The sequence below is a fragment of the Carassius carassius genome, chromosome 5 (genome assembly GCF_963082965.1).
Source record: "Carassius carassius chromosome 5, fCarCar2.1, whole genome shotgun sequence".
Taxonomy (NCBI): domain Eukaryota; kingdom Metazoa; phylum Chordata; class Actinopteri; order Cypriniformes; family Cyprinidae; genus Carassius; species Carassius carassius.
This window is the reverse complement of record NC_081759.1, coordinates 37,838,286-37,859,276: the sequence shown is the minus strand read 5'-3', so window position 1 is coordinate 37,859,276 and position 20,991 is coordinate 37,838,286. Positions and strand designations below refer to the sequence as shown.

General features: G+C 38.1%; 1 protein-coding gene across 5 annotated transcripts in view; it reads right to left on the bottom strand.

The window, feature by feature from the left end:
• Nucleotides 1–824: 824 nt before the first annotated feature.
• The window catches only part of LOC132141544 (teneurin-1-like), a 139,967-nt gene continuing 119,800 nt past the window's right edge, over nucleotides 825–20,991 (bottom strand). For 4 of the 5 annotated variants that reach the window (XM_059551132.1, XM_059551135.1, XM_059551134.1 and 1 more), the window contains 10 exons: nucleotides 20,453–20,819; nucleotides 18,634–19,144; nucleotides 12,756–12,928; nucleotides 11,156–11,415; nucleotides 8,536–8,826; nucleotides 7,237–7,627; nucleotides 4,967–6,187; nucleotides 4,112–4,254; nucleotides 2,875–3,632; nucleotides 825–2,623 (listed from right to left, as the gene is read on the bottom strand). In XM_059551132.1, coding sequence (XP_059407115.1) covers nucleotides 2,551–2,623; nucleotides 2,875–3,632; nucleotides 4,112–4,254; nucleotides 4,967–6,187; nucleotides 7,237–7,627; nucleotides 8,536–8,826; nucleotides 11,156–11,415; nucleotides 12,756–12,928; nucleotides 18,634–19,144; nucleotides 20,453–20,819 — 4,188 coding nt within the window. In that variant the 3' untranslated portion in view covers nucleotides 825–2,550. Of the gene's footprint in view, nucleotides 3,633–4,111; nucleotides 4,255–4,966; nucleotides 6,188–7,236; nucleotides 7,628–8,535; nucleotides 8,827–11,155; nucleotides 11,416–12,755; nucleotides 12,929–18,633; nucleotides 19,145–20,452; nucleotides 20,820–20,991 lie in introns of all 5 variants that reach the window. The other variant, XM_059551136.1, reaches the window with a different exon arrangement.

Below are 20,991 nucleotides of genomic sequence, written 5' to 3'. Positions count from 1 at the left end.
TCGTTTCAGTGATTCAGATTCGACCCTTACTTTTGAGAAACAATAACTTTACACACAGTGCACTTTCAGATTTGAAATTTTGCAGAATGTGCATGAAGGTTAATTTTCAAAAATCCATAACAGGGGAACTTTAAATAATTGGCCACCCCCTGTTACAGTACACACATTGTATACTTCAGTTTTTATGTAGACTTTAATTTTAGATTTTTTCCTTTTTTTTTTTTGTTTGTTGTTTATGTATAATCATCTCATGTTAACTATACATTCGGTAATCCTCACCTCAGATAGTATCAGCAACACAAATACAGCCAGTTACAGATCACTACAGATACAATGAACCCATGAGAGAAGTAGGCCTTGAACTAAATGTCAGATCTGTTCTTAGCTTGATTGCTATCTTGTTTTCAGTCTAGTAATGAGGGTTTGCTAACCAAGTGTTTCTGTTTAAAAGTTGTTTTAGAAAATACTACTGGAGATTGAACAAGAAACAACTGTTTGGTGCTCACATTTTCTCATTAAACTTCATTGAGCATCACAATTCCTGCAATAATACTATCACATTAATAAAAAAAAAACATATAAATTGGTCTTGCGTGTAAGGGAATTTAGAGCACCTTTGATGTTGAAAATATAACCAACAAAATAATATGCATAATTTACTTTTTCTTCCAAACATATTGATATTAAAAATGATTCCTCAGTGTTTGAATGCTCTGCTGGTTTGAGAAACAAACGAGAAGGGGAAAAAAGGTGCAAATAATGCATATAAAGGAAATCAAGTGCTTCATCTATCCTGTGCAAATACTCACACACAGAAGAAAGGGTTACATTTGCGGTTTTATTTATAAAAATGCCACTGGCCAAAGTACTTTGTTTTTAAATAGGCATGTTTAACAAACTGTGTACATAAAGCCTATCCGCCAAATATACACCACAGGAACTTGTTTGGCCAAGGAGAGGACACTGAAGATTTTTAGTACTTGACTTTTGAGAGAGGAAGATGATTCGATCATGGAAAAAATTACATATTCCTTTTCACTTCAGCAATGATTGTGATTATGACAAAGCTGCAAACTAAGATAAAAAGAAGAATATTTCCGCCACAATTTAATTTCTTCGTGCAACATAATCATACTTTGATTGAAATGAACATCTGCAAAATGTTGGAAACGTAATGTGCCTTCAGAGCACCTCTCACACAAATTTGTTCATATTTGCACGCTCTTAAAATTCAGTCTAATGCATTTATCTCTTCACCTTATGTGCAAATATATATATATATAATATCTCAGATTAAGATTACAAAGCTTGATGGTACAGCATATCCACAGAATTCACAAGAAAATACATTTACTCCTAATTCTCTCGAATGTCATGTATAAATAGTCCAGTATCTATAAACAGTCTACAATAGTCCATTAATGATATACAAGTCCATATCAAGAGTCCTACATACAGAACGTCTACCCACAGTGCTGCAGACTTTAATAGTTTGGAAAAAGACAAAAATACCGTTCTTCAGTAGGTGATTCTTTCATTTCCTTATGTATCTTCCTCCTCAGGCCTCCTACTAGTTTCGAGAGGGATCAGAAAAAAGCAAAAGAACCTGTCAAAGTACTGGAAAAATCCAAACGTTGGAGCTTTGACACTTGTTTAGAAACCGAAATGACCAACACGTAATGTGAGTTTCACATTAAGTGTACAGCAAAAGCGAAAGCAACAGAAAAGAGTGGAATCACATGAGAACAAATAAAAAAAGAGCAGCATATTTACTGTAAACTGGGACAGGTTTATATCCTGGGGTTAATGAATTCACCTCACAGACATTTTAGCATCCATGTCTTTGGCTCCTGCTAGCCAAACCCCTCCCCGGCAAAAATAAATAACAACTAAAATAAAATAATAAAAAAAGAAATAACTGCATATAACTAAGGCTTGTGACAAATACTGAAGTTGAGTATGTACGATATGTCTAAGCCCGTTTCGTGTGATCGTTTCTAGCAGACCAGGAAGGCACAATTTCCACATACATAATTTTTTGATTTCTACATTTGAAAAAAAAAGGTTTAACTGTACACTTTTAGCAAAAAAGAACTAATTTGTCTTCCACCGCAGCTGCGTAATTCTCTCAGCTTCGTCAACACCGATTAAGCAGAAACAACACAAGATGGTGGTGAGCTCTTGGCAAGACTCCAAACACTGTGAATCTCTTGCAGCCCAGGGGTTAAGTTTTGTGACAGTTTTGAGTCAGATGCTTCTCAAGGACTCCAGAAAGCTGTTGCGATATGACAGTTCTTAGAGTTCTGCTGAAAGATCGGGTTTCTGGAAGGTCATTCGAACTTCCGAGGGCTTGAAAAGCCATCTTTGTAAATCCTGGAATGCAGATCGACTGAAGATTTGGAGAGAAACGTTTAACACAGAGCTCACAAGGAAACCCCTTAGGTTTGCATGATTTAATGCCATAACCAGTTTGAATGATTACTGTACAAGCTCAAGTGAGAGAATCAGCATGTGTAGAGATGAAGACTCCTTAATGTATGCCGAGAACAGTCACAGGTGAATGGTTCTCTGCGCCCTCCGATTGGCAAGAAAGGCTTGTTCTTGTGTAAGAACTGTTAAGCCACTGTAAAACAAGAAAGACTTTCAACAAAATCTACCTAACGAAACTGAAAAACAGGAATCCGAACTTGCTAAGAGTGCATAAATGAATGCAAAATCAAAAACAATACCATCATTTGTCACATTTTAAAGGCAATAGAGTCTTTCTTGCTTCGTTTTGGTTGGGGTTCTAGAAAAAGCTGAAGAGATGTGGTAGCTTGGAGTGTATAAAGGGGCGTGTAGGCATGTAGAGGTGTACTGAGATGCCGCTGTTACCTGCGACCAGTCTCCACATGTCTGATCAGGTGAATGTTGAAGGGGCTGTCTGCTAGCTCAGGGTGTTGTTCAACAGGTAGAGCGTAGAACCCATCATACCCTGAGACACGGCCCTCTGCAACCAGCTCATCCTTTTCTTTCTCAGTCCATGGCAAACTTCCACTCTCCCCCTCCAGGACCCTCTTCTGCTCCCACATCCACGCCCCCTGCACAGCTCGTATTCGTGCTGCCTCTAGAACGCGAGTACGCTCTTCTTCCTGCGTTGCACCGTAACGAATGTTAAAGCTAAGCGCCCCCTGTTGGAGAACAATGTCAGCGAATCGCCGCATTTCCCCTCCGACCATAGCACTTATCTGGGACACCGAGACGTTTACGCCGTTCTCTAACACTCTGACTCCGCCTCCAACTCCACCCCCGGCCACTCCCAGATCTGCCTCCAGTGGGCCGGACTTGGTGAAATAGTGTGTGTCACGACCCTCAACGGTGAAATGGAGGCCACGCAGGTATATAGCACCATTCAGTACGGCCGCGACGCGACGGCTGTCCTCGCTCGCCACGCCGATTATCTCAGTCACCACCACTCCATCACTGATGGCAAATTTTACACCTTTGCCAAAGATCGAAGAAAGGGCAGAGAAAATTGGCCTGCGGCCTTGGCGACCTCCGATTTTCCCATTTGCTGGCGTCATGGGTAGGCGATCCAATGAAATGAAGTTTTTCAAGTGCTTCTGAAGGTCACACTGGATGCCGAGTACAATCTGAGGTGAGGGGAGATGTTATGAAATAGTTACATTGAGTGTTGTTTGATGCACTAAATGAACTCTCAAAGGAATAGTTTATCAACAAATGAACAAATGAGGTGGGGAGGTAAACCCGATATATGTATTTGGGAACATTTCATTCAGGTTTTGTGACCTGAATCAATCATTTAATTAAAAATATTTGTTAAATTTGTTCATTTGATTTATTCATCAACCTTTCATCAACGTGTCAAGAAGATGTCTATCATATGGCTTGAGAATAGTTGAAACATAAAGCATAAGCATAACACATAGCATAATACTTTTAAGACACTTTTATGGTGCTTTTTGGTCATATTGGAACTTGAAAGCCCTAACCCCCTTAAACAAATGATTATGAATCCTTTTTAAGAAAATTTCTTTAAGACTAGACTAAAAAGGAATTTTAAGTAATTGTGTTAGCAATAAATACCGTGCTGTGAGAAACCTCAGCTCACCTTGCTGGTATCCCAGGTCTGTGTGCGGATCTGTGTGGCCATCATCTCATATGTTTGCTCGGTGTTCTCCACCTTTGGTTTGGGGAACCCTGGAACCACATTATGAAGCTGGAACCCAAAGAGCTGCAGCCAGCTACTGATATCTGCACAGAAACATGCAAAAATGTGATCATGAACGTTTCAAGTTAAGTTTTAAACTTACTGGTCATGGTAAACAACTACATAAGGAAATATCCTGTTTGTGTAAAAAAAAGAAAAAAAAGGTGACAACTGCATTTAATGCAGTGTGACTGTGATAAAAAAAACATTTAGCATGAGTTCCCTGTATTCAGTGAGACTTATGTAATGTGATATATGGAACACATTGACATATTAAACAATTATTTTTGTTTTGTGGCTCATTTTGCATTCAACAGTACACAAGTAATTTAACAGTTAAAAAGAGCAGGGCCACTCTAAAATGGAGTTGACCCTGTGTTATGGAGATCTTGGTGCAATGCCAACGTAGCCTTGAGCAATACACTTGACCCTAGTTAGCTTGAGGAAGACCACCCTAGCAATTAGTCTACAGCACGTTGCTTCGGCTCTAACTAATGAATCTCAGTTCTGCCATGTGCTATTTCTCTGCTGTTAATTTTACCTTAGGGAAATGTCACTGGCACAAAAGCACAATCACAGCTCACAAAGCCAAACCAAAAGCATGACATTTGTTTCACCTGACTCACTGTGGCTCCCCCTACTTCTAATTTGAACACAAACTAAAAGTGAATCTGTTGGACATGAGAGTGAGTAATTAATGGCAGAATTTCAATTTTGCGTGAACTATCCCTTTAATGGTCACAAAACAAAACTTACCAGTTGTGAACTTGGTTACATCCTGTAGCTCGCCCAGAGGATAGTTGTTCCTAAATGCATACAAATTAAATGGTTTGGGATTCACACTCAGCTCCGCCCACAATTCATGATTGGGTGTCGTCCATCTTCCAGCTACCACATCATAGTCACGTCGACCGAGATGCACCAACCGTGTGAAAGAGTCATAAAGGCCACCCTGAAATCCGAAGATTAGCGGAAAGGTGGGATTGGAATCTCTGTAAACGTCTCCGTAGGGTGTGTACCGAATTTCCTTCACCACATGGCCACGGCTACTGAAAATCGCAAGAGGCGTTCCGGCGTTGTCACATGCTATGTAGAATTCCTCGCCGCTGCTCATCTCCATTGCGATGAGGTGTCCCTGAAGGTCGTAATAGAGGGAGGTGATCTCCGAACTACTGTGGTTGTATAGGTGCGTCACCCGTGTTGGTTCCATCAAATCAGCATAGAAGAACTGCAGCTGTGATCCATCACTGTTGCGGCTGGCCACTCTCCTTCCGAGCCCATCGTAACGGTACCACACCCTCTGTCCACTGTCTCGGTCGTAGGCACCCAAAAGAAGTCCATTCGAACCATAATCAAAGAGCAGGTTGCCTCGGAGGCGCAAGAACCCATCCTCATCAGTGCGGTACTGGATCTCTCCGAGGCGTGTGATCCGGTCGCGGAGATCGTAGCGTAGCGGTGTCAAACGGGCACTGTTACCATGACTTAGTAAGTTGATGTTTCCGTTAAGGTCGTAGCTGTAACGCCACTGTGGCCGGTCGTTTATGGCGACTGTTTGCAACTGCCCATCTGCGTCATACTCGTACGCATACCTCGTGATGTTGTTGTCCACGCCAATGCGAATATCGCAATTTGTGACGCGTCCCATGCTGTCGTACTGCAGCGTCATCCAGTAGGCAATGGCTTTCAGAATCTCATACTGAACCTCGATCACTTGCCCATCTGGGTTGAAGATTTTAGTGTGCTTCATTGCATGTGTGGTGATGACCTGGTTCAGGTCGTAGTTGATAACGCTGAACTTTCCAAACTGCTCGATTCGTCCCGACACATCCACATAGCGGTAGAGGTCAATCGGAAGTGGCGTTTCGTTGATCATCGCTTGCATGCTGGTGACCCTAAAGTTGTTGTAGCTGTAGTCGAAGCGAGCATTTACCAGTCCTTCTTCACTGAAACGATATATTTGTCTACTCACCAGAGGACCTGAATCCGGGAAATAGAGAGAGAATGAGAAGTTAGCAGAGAGCCACAGAGGTAAGGTAAAACATGAGCCAGCTTTGCCACAGCGTGAGATAGAATGAACTCTCCCACTGCCAGATGACTGATTGTGATTCAAAGCGCTTTTAGATCAGCCAAGCAGGAGGCGAGTGCAAGTGATGTGACAAAAGGAAGATTAAACGTCAGCCTGTGTGTTTATTGGTGCAAGAGTATAACCTGTTTACCTGTCCAACTGCTCACCCATCTAACTTGTCTCTCTGTCTAATGGGATTATCACCTCACCTGTTTATTTGGGCAAAGATGCCATGGTGCTACCTGTCTCTCTGCTAAATGATCTAACCATTTTGCCTAGTTACTTGCTACAGCAAAACTTGTTAAATATGTGGAAAAAATCAAATTGGCTGGCTTTCTGTCAATTAGGGCTGAAATTATGTATAATGTGATGGCAGAAACATTTCAGCCAGTAAAGATTGTACTACACCATTTACACTGTAGCAGATATATTTGCTTAGCTATTAGTGTAATGTATGTCCTTTTCAATTTATTTCAACCAAAAAGGGCACCACCTTGTTATTAAAAAAAAAAAAAAAACACTTTTTGTTGAATTTACAACGAAAATAATTTTAGCATAATTAAGAGTGGGAATTTTAAAAAATTCAGTTATTTTAGGAAAGAAATATTTTGAGTAAAATTGTAATTCCATTAACCATATGATAGAAACCCAGTCTGTTTGATTAACTAAAACAGAATCAACTCATAACAGTCAATTGTTTTGGAATCAAACTATATTGACTTTTCTGCATGTTATTAATTCACTAAATTAATTATTGACCCAAAGTAGTCTTTGGTTGGTAACATTTGTGTACGTTTTTAATAAAAAAAAAAAGATTGACAATGCTTCAAAATGATTTGTCAGACAAGAATCAGTTCTTGGTTTCCATGAGTTCTCTCATGATATACCATAATATAACATTTCTCACACTGTGATACAAGATTTTGGTCACACTGCCCACCCAGCAGTAAAAGTTTTGTACCTGTCTGTCTGTAGCGGATGGTGCAAACGAATCCTTCATGCATCAGGTGGATGGTTTTAACAGCACCTGTTGCCTCGTCGTAAGTGAAGGTAACAAGTGTTGAGTCATAGAGGATCTCAGCCAGCCGGGCCACTCGGCTATATTTGTAGATCACATGCCTGCCTGTGCCCAAGTACAGACTCTGGAGCAGGCGCCCATCGTGGGCATAGTCCTGCGTGAAGCTGGAGGTGGGGGAGTCGGGTGGGGTGTAGGTGTTTCGGTAGTAGCCCACAGATAGCGAGGTCTGCAGGCTGTGTCTCACCATGCTGGGGAGGGTGACCGACAGCAGACAGTCTGTCTGATCGTACTCGAATGTATAGCGGCGCTGACTGTGTAACAACAGCTGGACAGACTGAGAGCAGGAGAAAAACCGGAGGAAAAAGACAGAGAGACCATTTAGAGATTAGATTTAAATGTACCAGTTGGCAGGTGAATCTCATAAAAACATGTCACATTAAACACTAAAAAAAAAAAAAAAAAACACACCCTCAAATTATGTTTTGCTTAAAAAAAAATATATTTTCATAACCATAAAGCATCCGGAACCCCCTTTTTTTGTGTGTGATTCAAATTTTTTCTGTAAATGAAAAAACAAAAAGAAAAAAAAAAAAAAATGAGATTAATGTTAGAATGCAAAATAAATAAATAAATTAATAAATAGGCTTCAAAATAGTAGCATTCATAAACAAACAAACAAATAAAAAAAATCTGGTTTCTTTCATTGCATATTGGGGTCAAATATGACCTGGAAATGTTATTTACAGGTTTTTGAATAGTAGAACCAGGGAGGAAAAAAAAGAGAAAGACTTAAACATGTACCAGTTGGCTGGTGAATCTCACAAAAAACATTTCACAATAAACCCCAAAATCAAAAGAACACATTCAAGAAAAAAAGAAGAAACAAACCAAATCGAACTTTCTTTTGCTTAAAAAATAAAATCTCATAACCATAAAGCATCTGTAAAATGTTCATTTTCAATTAATACATAAATAGATGAATGAATTATTAATAGGATAAAATGAATTAAAATTAAAATTTTAATTTAAATTTAAATAAAACAAGTTGTGCTAAGAAAAATGCTAAATATGATTTTTGTTTTTACAAATGTAAAATATTAACATTGATTATAAATGAATGAATAATCAAACAAACAAACAATCAAGTTATGATTTCTTACATCCCATTTATGGTGTCAAATACGACCTAGACATGTTCTAAATTTTGAGATTCACACAGGCGTAGTTGCAGCTCTTACACACCTTCTCCAAAAAGGTGTAGCTCCAGATCTTTCCATTGGCCCAGGTCCGTGTTATGATGCGTCCGTTATCATAGTCTCTGCGCTCGGTCCAGTTGCCTCTCTGTATGCTGGTGACCAGACCTTCGCTCGAGTATGTTACTCGCACCTGATTGTATTTACTGGGAGACCAGAGCACAGGCCTGCCCTTGTCATCGTACTGAACCCGCAGGGTAAACTTGCGATGGTCATCGTATATCTTTCCAACCCGACTCTCTTGACTATAATCTATAGACAACACGTTCCTGTTGTGAGCCTAAGCGAAAGAAGGGGATGAGATAGAAGGCAAAACTTATGATCTTATTATAACGGAGTACAAAGAAACGTGTGTGCAATAAAACTGGCAATAAAAGAAGAAAATGTCTTTCTCAGGGGCACAGAGGGAGACAGGGATGCTGTTAGAGCCAATGTTATTCAGCAGATACATCAATGAATTGACAACGAATCTGGAACAGCTTGAAGCTCCTGATTCCACTCTGTGATTCCGAGATCAAATTCCAGCTCTATGCAGATGAATCGCTTCGGCCGTCTCCCATTGAAAGAGGCTCCCACAGAGTCTGGACCTTCAAGAAGATTTTGCTACCATAAAAAGATAAATGTCCCGTAGAGATGTCTGTTAGAATTTGGCTGAATATATTTGAATCAGTAATTGAGCCAGCTGCCCTTTACAGCAGCGAGGTGTGGCGTCCACTAACAAATTAGAAATTAGGCTAATGGGAAAAACATCCAACTGAACCCTTGCATGCAATATTTGGTAAAAAAAATATCTTAAAAGTAAATGGGAACACTGCTTGTTACACATGCTGGGTGGAATTAGGCCAATAACATTAATTCAGTGATCCCCATATTATTATAAAATCCAGAGCCCTCGCTGAGCGGGTCCTGAGCTTTACAATTAATTGTACTAACATACACATGCCCCCTGCAACCAGAGTAATTCTATGAGACTAATTGGAATAAACCAAATGACAAACACAAGCAAAATATGGTTATATCACATTTGGAAACCCAAACAAAAGTAAAATGCAATGCTGTCTGTCCCTAAAAATACTGCATCATGGCAGACTTATTGTGCTGCCTCCAACCCAACTAATAAAGTTAGAACTTCCAACTTGGAATAATCCATATCTGACTTTGAAAAGAAAGAAAGCACTGTCCACTGTGTCAGAAATATACTATATATTTATTATAAGAACACCTCAGGTCACTGGCTGCACATTGTGTCTTTGCCTATCACCATATGAGGGACAGAAAGAAAAATGACATTGTCATTGTTTTTCTTTTACATTAATCTATTTTTAGATTTTTTAATGACTTTTTAAATGCTTTTACTTTTTCTATTTTATTATTATTAGTGCTATTAGCCTTAATTATGGTAAACACCAGAGTAACAGTTTCACTATAATTTAAAACAATTAAATATATACTGTACAATCATACAGTATACAGATTTCTATTTGAAATGAATGCTGCTTTTATAAAGGTTCTATTCATCAAAGAATCGTGAAAAAAAAGTGAGGATCAGTTTAAAATGAAGACTAGAATAAATGATTAGTTTTCAGGATTCTTTGATGAATGGAACTTTTGAAAAAGCAGCATTCGTCATCAGTTTGTTCTTCGATTTCGTCTGAAGTATATAGGGGCCTTTAGGCTGTGCAGTGCCTGTAACAGGGTGTATATTAGAGAGTGTAGGAGTGTAGTGTAGTCTGTTTCTTCCATTCGCAACAAAGTCCCTTTAAGGAAAGTCAGTTAACTCTGTGGCCATCTTGCTAACATCCTGGCAACTATTAGTACTCAGGAAAGTATACTTGAATGGGAAAAGACCAAAAGACAAAAACTATTTTTCAAGCTTAAGTTTCAATTACATTATAAATCACCAATAAAATAAATATCAAGTGTTTGACTTGTGTCAGAGCTCCCCCCCCCACCTTTTTAGGAAGAATATCAAATAAATAAGGTGCTTTAACATAGGGTATCAAACAAAATCATGCAATTAAAGCTTAAAGAACAATGGTGTTAATTAAAGCTCGGTGTAGCACCATTATGAGAAATATGCAGAGGCAGAGATAAGATTAGTCCTCTTCATTTAGAACGACCCAGGTTCAATTCCAAAGCTGGAATAAATTCATTTATCTTTTAATAAATTAAGAAAGAACACAATACTTTGGAAGTAGATGAATAATGGGAGTCACGATCTCATTTGGTTCCATTTTAGTTGACTTGACCTCAGTGATGAATGCTGCATTTGCTGTGACAGCTCCACTTGAATCTAATCATGCTTTAACTACTACTGTTAACATAACCTAAAAAACCTGACTGTTCAGCACATAGGTGAACACAAAATAATGACTGCATTTTAAGTCTAAGAACAATCCTAAATGAACAAGGATTTCTAATTTTACTCGCTTGTTCCGTAAACACCTCACAGAACAATGTGTGATACACTTGGGCATCTTATGACATTTTGGATCAAAAATCATATTGCGCTCCTGTGCATTACATGCTATATCCTGGTCACTCCACCCAGAAAACACATAATTGTTCTCAGTCTCCATTCATATGTTGTGTGTGTGTCTGTGTATTACCCTCAGTCTCCGTTCATATGCTGTGTAATTCCCTTTGGCCTGTTCGCGTCTCTGTCTCCACTCTATCAGGCTGTGAGCTGGTTCCCCCGGCAATGTGATGTTGCATCTTCCGACTGTGGGATGGACGAGGCCTGACGATGCTCCCGGCAACAGCCCCGATGAGACGGTTGGTTCAGTACTGAGAGTAACGTCCATCCCGCTGGCATACGTCACCCACAAAGAGCCATCATCTCTAACGCCATACACACTAACAGAGTGAGCTGGACAGAGAGAAAAAACTTCATAAGATTTAAATTCGCTATATTAACTATATGAAATTAGGATTGGCCAAAACCAAGCTAACTGAGACTTGTTATAGCACTTATATATCATTGATCTTTTGGTATTTTTGATAGCTTCCATTGTCCTCTTTTGTAAGTCGCTTTGGATAAAAGCGTCTGCTAAAAGACTAAATGTAAATGTAAATATATTGTTACTGTGAAATAAAATGACTTGTATTAATGCAGTACAGGTAGCAAGGGCTTTTAAATAATATAATAAATAAAAAGAAAACATAGAATAGAAAAGGAACAGAGCAAGCTAGTGTTAGAGGTATTTTTTATAATTGAATAATAAATGAAAATAAAATGGATAGAATACAAAGAATTTAATTACAATAGTGAGTGTTAAAAGTAGAGGGTCAATAGAGGGTCAAATAAAGATGGAAGAGTTAATATAGTTAATGTATAATATAGTTAGATAATATTGTTATTTTGCTTTAAATACCATCTTTATGATGTCAACATTTTGTAAAATTTCATAATTATTGTCACCAGTGTCAATGTCACAAAAAACTAGACAAAAACAAAAAACAACAAAGGCTCACAGTGATTAAGATTAAGAAACTAATTAAAAGCAATAGGACAAAAGAACAAATAAATAAGAAATACTACATACATTGTATAAAGCATTCAAATGTATAAAACAATGCATATTCATCACTGTGTAAAGTCTTCTTATTTCAGCTACAAAAGTGATTTAGTCAAGAGCAGAGAAAAACTTCTCTCTTTGTTGTGTGATTGACATGAATGAGAGACAGGAGAAATATTAGACTGCTGTCACTTTAAGAGCTTCCAGTGATATACTATTACACGTGTTTTCTTTCTCAGCTGTTTGGTTAAGACCTAAATTGCTGCGTTTATGAGGATACTTGCAAAGATGGGCATCTTGACACTTACAAGTGTCTGTATTTAACCGTTCAAGGCCTTTAAAGTGGCAAAAATAACTCCGTTCAATACTCCCGTGTTATGAGCACCGTCTTCACCTGAACGCTCCTCTCAGACAGCGCTCACAGACATTATTGTACATATTGTGAAATTAGTTCTCTTTCACAGCTGATTGCATTTCAACAGTTTGAAATCACTTATTTTTAAACCGCAGTGCAAAGTAAAAAATTTATAACGGTTAATCATGTCTACCGGCATATCGCCCAACCCTAGATGAAATAATGACAGAATTAAAAAAATTTTTGGCTGAGGTGTTCAAATACTTTTTTGGGCTACTGTATTTGACATTATGACAAACAAAGAATCTGTAGATTCACACACATACACTTTCTCACCTTGTCGAAGTGTGTAGATGGTGTTATCCGCAGAGTGGTTTGTAATTATAATAAAGTTTTCTCTGTTCGAGGCAGTGGCTTCCACTCTGACAGCTTTCTCCATGTTTCCATGGAAACTGCTGACCTCTCCAGTCGGCAAGGTCATGTTGATGAGGTGTCCATCAGAGTTATACCTGCTCATAAACACACTTTCTGTTAGTTTGTGTGTGTGTGTGTCTGAGAGAGAAAGACTGTATTAAAGTAAATGCATGTGCATGTAAGGGAGTTTAAAGGGGTCATATCATGCATTTTTTATCATTTTATTTCCCCTCGACGACATTTGAAACGCTAGTCAAGGTTTCGTGTGTCATAATTTAGTTTTTCATGACAATTTTCTATTCTCTCCCTGACCCTTACAACAGCAGTAAACAGGCTGTTTTTTGCTGCCGTGCCTTTAAGACCTCTTCGCATGTGAAATGAGAGACAAGGCTTTGCTTCACTTGCATGCGGCATGGGTTTGCTGTTGGGTCCAATATAGTTCATGCTGCTGAATTCTTCAATAACGGCCTCTTTGCAAAGACTGAATTACATTGTGACAGGATCATAAAACAATCCACTGAAATGTGCTGAACTGTGAAGGTGGAACTGAAATGATCAGAGACCTTGTTAAAAATAAACTTGAGTCACACTTTCCTGCAGTTACAATCTAAAGAATGTTTTTATTGTTAGTTATACACAAATTGGAACATCAGTATCTATTGTGTCTATTCTGCTTCTTCTTCTTTACCTTAGTTTGACTGTGCAGGTCAAAAAATTTATAAAAAATAATAATGTATAATTAATGTACTAATGAGCGGTGTTGGGGGTAACGCATTACAAATAACATGGGTTACGTAACCAGATAACTTTTTTAAAAGTAACTAGTTAAGTGACACATTACGTTTTAATTTAGAAGGAAATATCTGAGTTACTTTTTTCAATTAAGTAATGGCAGTTACTTTTTCCTATGAAAATTATTCCTATGTATCCTCAAAATTAATAAAAACAGTCAAATGTAAACTCAGAATATTATACAAAACTGCATTAATTATGTTAAATAAGACAAATATCGTTTATGTATTTAATTCTATTTTATTAACCAGTGTCTTTGCTACTGACCTTCGACGATCCAATTTAATCATATTAAGCAAAAATTACACTTTTGTGTTTAATTTTTCGTTATTTCGGAAGTGTTTCACAATTTGTTTGAGCTTTTACATTTGTAAAATAACTTTTTTTATATTAAAAAACAAGCAAGCCCTGCCCAGGTTTTAAAAAGTAACTCAAAAGTAATGAAGCACATTACTTTCCATAAAAAGTTACTTAAGTTACGCAATTAGTTATTTTTTAGGGATTAACACAGTATTGTAATGCATTACTTTTAAAAGTAACTTTCCCCAACACTGCTAATGACATTCTGACATATGTTTTTATTTGTCTAGTTAATGTTTTTATTGTGAATATTTATAAAAGATAATGTAGGAAAAAAATGTATTTTTAGACTGAGAAGGAAATCTTGATGTGTTAAAGTTACACGTCACTTATTTCAAATGATTAAGTAAATGTCCTTTTTATATATATATATATGATCACTACGGTGACACTTTAGGGTAACACTTTTTTTCAATTTTAGGGTGCCCTTGTTACTTGTATTTACTAGTTATTATATGAACAATACATCATGCAAGTAACCCTAAGGCAAACCCTAAACCTAATTCTAATGTAAGTACATACAGTTAATTAATATTACAGTACTTAAATGTATAATTACACTGTAAAAAGGACATCTTAAAATAAAGTGTAACCCACTTTAGTATAGGGGCCAATCTTCTATTTACTAGTTGCTTATTAGGATACTTATTAACATGTTGGCTGTTTATTAGCACTTACAAAGCACATATACCACATGACTATATTCTACATCCTTAATCCTACCTAATACCTAAATATAACAAATACCTTAATAACTATTAATTAGCAGCAAATTAGGAGTTTAGGGCAAAAGTCGTAGATATTAGTGAGAATTTGACCTTAAAAGTGTAACCATCAAATGCAGACGTTTCGAGAGAAGCTTCTTTATCTAATCCTGTTAATTATAAATGCAAAGAAACAGTCAATTATTTCACTTCTGTGACAATTCTCCAGCATCCCACCAACCCTGAACTCCTCCTCTACCCTTATTCATTCATTAGTAACTTCATTATTAAGTAGTCCAAGGGTTCTTAAGAGCTTTATTCGAGTCTCAGGCTGCAGTCCTGTCTTTGACAGCATGCCAAATCTGTTTACCTTCATTATACGCTGGGATTAGTGAACTCATGAACACTGTGCTAAGCACACAGCACACAGTCCTATCCAACCGTAGCTTCCTTTGGTGGACTTTTACGTTTTTAAGAAAGTAAAGACTGAAATCACCTACAAACACTGCAGCTTAAACAGCTTATTAAATACAGTAAATGTCTCAATGACAATTACATAAAGGTAAGGATTGAAAATATCATTAACTCAGTGTAAAAGTCAATGAGAAATGACAGAAATACAATGTGTGGGGTGTGAGATACATTATAAAGGTAAGGAAGAGGACAAATGACTAGACATCTGAATCTGTGTGGACAGCGAGTCATGTGATATAACGAGTGGGTGAAGTACTTCTGACATGTTTCATTTCTCCATTTCTAGAGTAGTTTTTAGAACGAAACAGCTCCAGCTCATCTTCTCTACTCCTAATTTATTTATGTCTTGTCAATGTCAATGCCGATTTATTTCAAATACTTGTGTCTGGCCACCCACACTGATGTATAAGAATAAAAGCTTTTCATTTGATGAAGCTCTTGAGCTTTCAAAGGCCTGCAGTTTAGATCAAGAGACATCAGCCGCCGTCTTCTTCTCTACACAAAATGTTGAGTCTGCCTGAAATGCCAGTATCTTCCTCATCTACTTAAACATCTTAGGGCCTTTTCCCTTCCTTTCCTTTCCTTCCTCACTGGGGGGTTTTAAGCCACTATTTTTCTTTTGCTTTTATCTTCTTTATTTTTCTATTTTCTCTAAAGCTGCTTTGGAACAATGTGTATTGCAAAAAGCGCTATACAAATAAACCTTATTTGAAAAGGGACTAAATGGATTGACTGTGCAGGGATAAGCAGCTAATCCACATGGTTTACATTACTGGATTCTCATTAAAACTCTACTGTAATCTTGTTCTAAAACTATATTTCTGCATTTTTTAAAGATAATACAAGTGGAGTAGTTACTATGCGGTTGCTAAGGGGTTTTGAGTGCTAGGAGCAACAGTGACAGTGATGCTACCCTTAGCAAACAAAATTAATATGGTTATGTGTCAAAACCTAATGAGCTGCCTACCTAGACACATTTTTGGGCATCATAGGTGCATTTGAACATTTGAATCGATAATTCGAACGCCTTTGTCTCGCCTCACTGGTTGCCAGTTGCTTTCACCAAGACACAAATGCATGCATATTGAGCAGCCTCTCACTTTTGCAAATCAAATCAACAGGCGCAAAATCACTTTCCCAAAATTTCATTATTCCTCAATGGTGGAATGATCTTCTGAACTCCTTCAAGTTCCTCGGCACATTCAGGAGTGTGTATATTAGAGGTCTCAAAATCAAAATGATTTTCAGGCGGAGGGCGAGATGAAAATGTTTTAGAGAGAGAGATTCACCTTTTCCTTACATCTAGTATAGACCTGCATGTTTGGTTGACTAATGATGCCTGAGTTTGTATTCCTGCAATTTTCTGTTCACAGATTATTCAGATATCTCATTAAAAGACCAGAAACATTACAAGCTGGCATTGATTTAGCATTTGACTCAATGCTATTTTCTGTTTTTAAAATTAAATTAAATAAATAATAATCTACTTTTTCTATTCTAACAATGCCTCTCCCATTCATCTCTATTGTAGCTTGAATTTTTGAGTGCAATTCTAGACCTCTGAATCGCAGTACTTCTCATGCAATGATTCACTTTTGTTGAATTCCTCATTTGTAAATCACTTTGGAAAATGGCAAAAAGAAACAACCGCAAAATGTAAAATGCCTTTAAAACTGAAAGTTCCCCAAAACAATGTTTAGATAGGCAGCTAGGTTTTGAGACACAGCCTGATCATCTGATCTGATCAGCAGAAAAAAAAAAACTTTTTATCTCAAGTCATTACTGCATGCATATCAGATCTAAGAAATTTCCCTTTGCCAGGGGCGCTTGTTGACGAGTTTGCAACACCTACATTGGCGCATATTCACCTTTGAGGTATGTTTCTGAAATATTCAGTACTCATTACTTCAGGATGAGGGAACTGATCAAAGTCAACACACCACTTCCTCTAATTCGGAGTTGTGTGCAGAACAGAATGTTGCAACATAATTTAAATAAGATTCCCCACTATTGCTGAATAAGTTACAGGCTTATGGAAATACATACGAACCCATTTAAAAATGATAAACAAATAGATTATAAAAAATTCTAACACTATCTTACAATAAATTTAAATTAATAAAAATTAGTTAATACACTGTTTACATTGAACTAAAAAACTATTCTTTTTTACTTATTTTATTATTTTAGGTTAATGTTAAACATATACAAATACACATAATATAATTGTATTGTATTTGTTCCAATTTTGTGTTTTACTTCATCTTGACTTAATTGATGCTGTTAAAATGTATTGTTTACTGTAAGCTTGTGATACCTAATGCATTAACTAATATTAACGAACAGCAATTGTAAATTATCAACCCAAAAATATCTTTACTGCATTTATTATTCTAGGTTAATGTTATTTATTTTTTTTTACATTACATTTAAATTAATTAGTAATAACCTGCATTAATAAATGGTTGCTTATTGTTAGCTCAATTTATCTAATGAATTAACTTATGGTCATGTATAAAAAATTACCTTTGCAAAATATACTGCTTTCCGTTTACTGATTGTGCATTTGGCTGTTATTAGGCTTTACAGGCAAACTATGATTTTTGAGTTTCTTCCTTGAACTTCAATGCTGATCAGTGTAACGCTTGAGTGTGCACTAGTATGCACCAGCAGGGGGCAGTGTCTCACAACAGACTGAGCAGCACAGGGGGCCAGGCATGTGATCTGCCTCAACACTACACCATGAGCTGTATGAGAACGTGTAGATGTGTGTGTATGTGTGTGTAAACACAGTGTGTGAAAGGTCAGAGACTTGATCAAACAAAAAGGAGAGAAAGAGAGAGAGGAAAAGAAGCCCCTGACATTTTCACACTAAATTAGAACTTGCAGCTCAGTCTCACAAATCCCTGAAAATGCCCATGCAAACAGTTTACACACACACACGCATGCGCACACACACTCGCAGGTACCCAGGCTCTTTCATAGTGATATTCAGAAGAGGATACAGAGTTCTTTTCTTTATTGGATAGATTAAGGCTGAGTGATTTTCATTGCAGCAGAGAAACCTGCAGCTTGAGAAATCGAACTGCTGCACTCCTTCAAACGATCTCAGGTAACACTGTCGATCAGACTGTATTAGATTATTTTCCTTCTGATAAATTCTGATTTAGCATGATTAGATTAGACGCAGGTAAAGATTAATCTGTACTGGGAGGTAATTTTGCTTTATATACAGTATAGCAGAAACTTGCTACTCTTCGTGCTGATAAAACAGCTTTAGACTATCAGAGTATACAAGTGAGGCTGTGTGGCAGCCGAAATAGACTCTAAAGGAAGCAACGACAGGATATGACACACCAAAACGAAGACAGATCGCGCTATCACGCGCGCCTATAAATCAAGCGATGCAGCGCACTCTCCTGATGAGAGAGAGGCAGACAAAGGGAGAGTAAACGAAGGGCATCACTTACTCATAGACAGTAGTCCAGCCGTTCTCATTGCTGATGGTGGCGAGCAGCCCCGTGTTGCCGTAGTAACTGAGCTGCGCGAGGTCGTGCGCGAGAGCCGAGATGCGCTTCAGCATTCCTGCGTTGCTAATGGTCAGCCAGTAAACCTGGCCGCCCGGGGCCACGAGCCACAGGGGCAGGCCATTAGCATCCCGCCGTAACTGCGCTATGGTGCCCTCCCTGTTTGCTATGCTGCTCAGGTGGCCCTCAGGGGTGTATGTGAAGTTAAGCAGGTAGTCCCCCGTCACCAGGCTACGGGTGAACAAGTGAGTACCATTTGGACTAAATAGATAGAGCTCTTGGTCCGCAACCGAGGTGAGCTCGTACAGCCCCTCGGGAGAGAGCTGAGGATGGTTGGCCGTGAGCCGGCGTATCCGCATGTTCCCGAGGTCAGCGATGTAGAGGGAGCCATTAGGAGAAACTGCCAGAGACGAGGGAGACTTCAGTTTGGCGTCACGAGCGTAACCTCCATCACCTGGGAACAAATTTGTGGAGAGAATGAGAAAGAGGAGCAGAAAGAAATGGAAGTCTAGTTCATTAAGTATTCAGTGTTGAGCTTAACGATTAACCCTCAGAGACCCTCTGCAGTAAAAATGCAACACTTATCTACAGTAGTTAAAAAATAAAGATTTTTCAATAATTAAACCTGCATGCAACAGCAGCTCAGACTCTTACATGTGTCATAGCAAGACGTTTGGCAGGGAGATATGTACAAATTGAATCTCCCAGCATGCTACAGTCACACAGCAAGCTGCCTACTGACACACTGCTGACTGGCTTGGATCAAATGCGGCCAAAATGTAATTGGACCAAAAAAAAAAAAAAAAAATCACTGGGCTTGTTATAGATATAAATAATATGTTGCATTTTTAATTTCACAACTGAACAGAATAATAAAAAACAATTTAAACCAACTGTTTTCTTCTTAAATATTTAAGATGTCATTTATTCCTGTGATGGCAAAGCTGAATTCTCTTGCCTTAAGTTACATTAGAAATCATTCTAATTTTAATTTTGGAAATGTGATAGACTGTTCATTAAAGTCTTTTTTATAAATAGAAATCTTTTGTAACACTATGATGAATGCTAAATGTCTTTGCCACTTTTAATAAATTAATACTTTCCTTCAAAAGAAAAAAACATTAACATTCTGAACAGTAGTGTATGTAGCTACCGAAAGGAACTCCTGATGTGGTACACATAGACTAAACAGCATCATTTCTCCTTCATATAATTATATGAGTAGGGCAATAAACAATGTAACAATACACAAAATACAAAAATATATGGCGAAAGAGACAATTGAGTGGATCACGGATAAACTTTTTTTTTTAAAGTGTAAGAGGTTCGCTCACAGACGAACATACTCAAGTTTCAGCTATCTAGCTTACTGGAAAGGCTTTTACAGAAGTCAATGCAACTGCACTGTAGGCTTGTATGCATTCAGAAGTAATTCTTCCAGGATTATGAAATTTTAGAGAGTGTCAGAGGACTGCTCTGAAATTAACATATCTGAAATTCAGCCTCCTAGCTTGCTGGGAAGGTTGCTCCAGAAAGCCAATTTGTATACTTTATTATAACAGTGGTGAAATTTTTCTACTTTCAAACCCCAGTGTTGCAGTTTTTCTAAACTCACCCAAGACAAAATCTGCATTAAAAATTCATCATTTTTATAACCAGTGGCTTATTAAAAAAGGTTTGACATGGGAAAATAACAACATTAATATGAATAACCCACAGAAAAATCACTGCGTTTAGCAGTTTTTGTGCACATGTATCTCACCTGAGAAACACTCGCAGTTGGGGTCAATCTTGCAATCACATTCACTGGTCGCCCCCGCGATTATGACCATTTCTCCATTTGTGGACACCTCTTGCACGCGGCTGTGCTTCCGGTCATCGGTTTCGGCGATGTACAGAGCCCCCTGATGGCTGACAGCAATAGCTTTAGCTCCCTCCAGCACGGAGCGCACCGCTGTTTTCCCCAGAAGAACCGGTTCAATACTGGCCATGGGGCAATGGATGGGTCGTCCAGCAACCACACGCACCTGCTGGGACTCGCTCACCTGGAGCACAAGGTTATTATCGAGAACGTAGAGAGAGTTATCCAGCGGACTCACTGCCAGGTCTGTGGGCCACTCTAAACGCACCTGTGGATACACAAATGTATATTATTACCTGCTATGACTGTAAAAAGTGTGATTTTCACCATGATAGATTTCACAGCCACTCTCATCTGCTCATGGCCCATTTAGACATACTCTCTCCAGCTGATGTGAAGGACAGCGAGTTATATCATTTTGACTATAATTATACTGATTT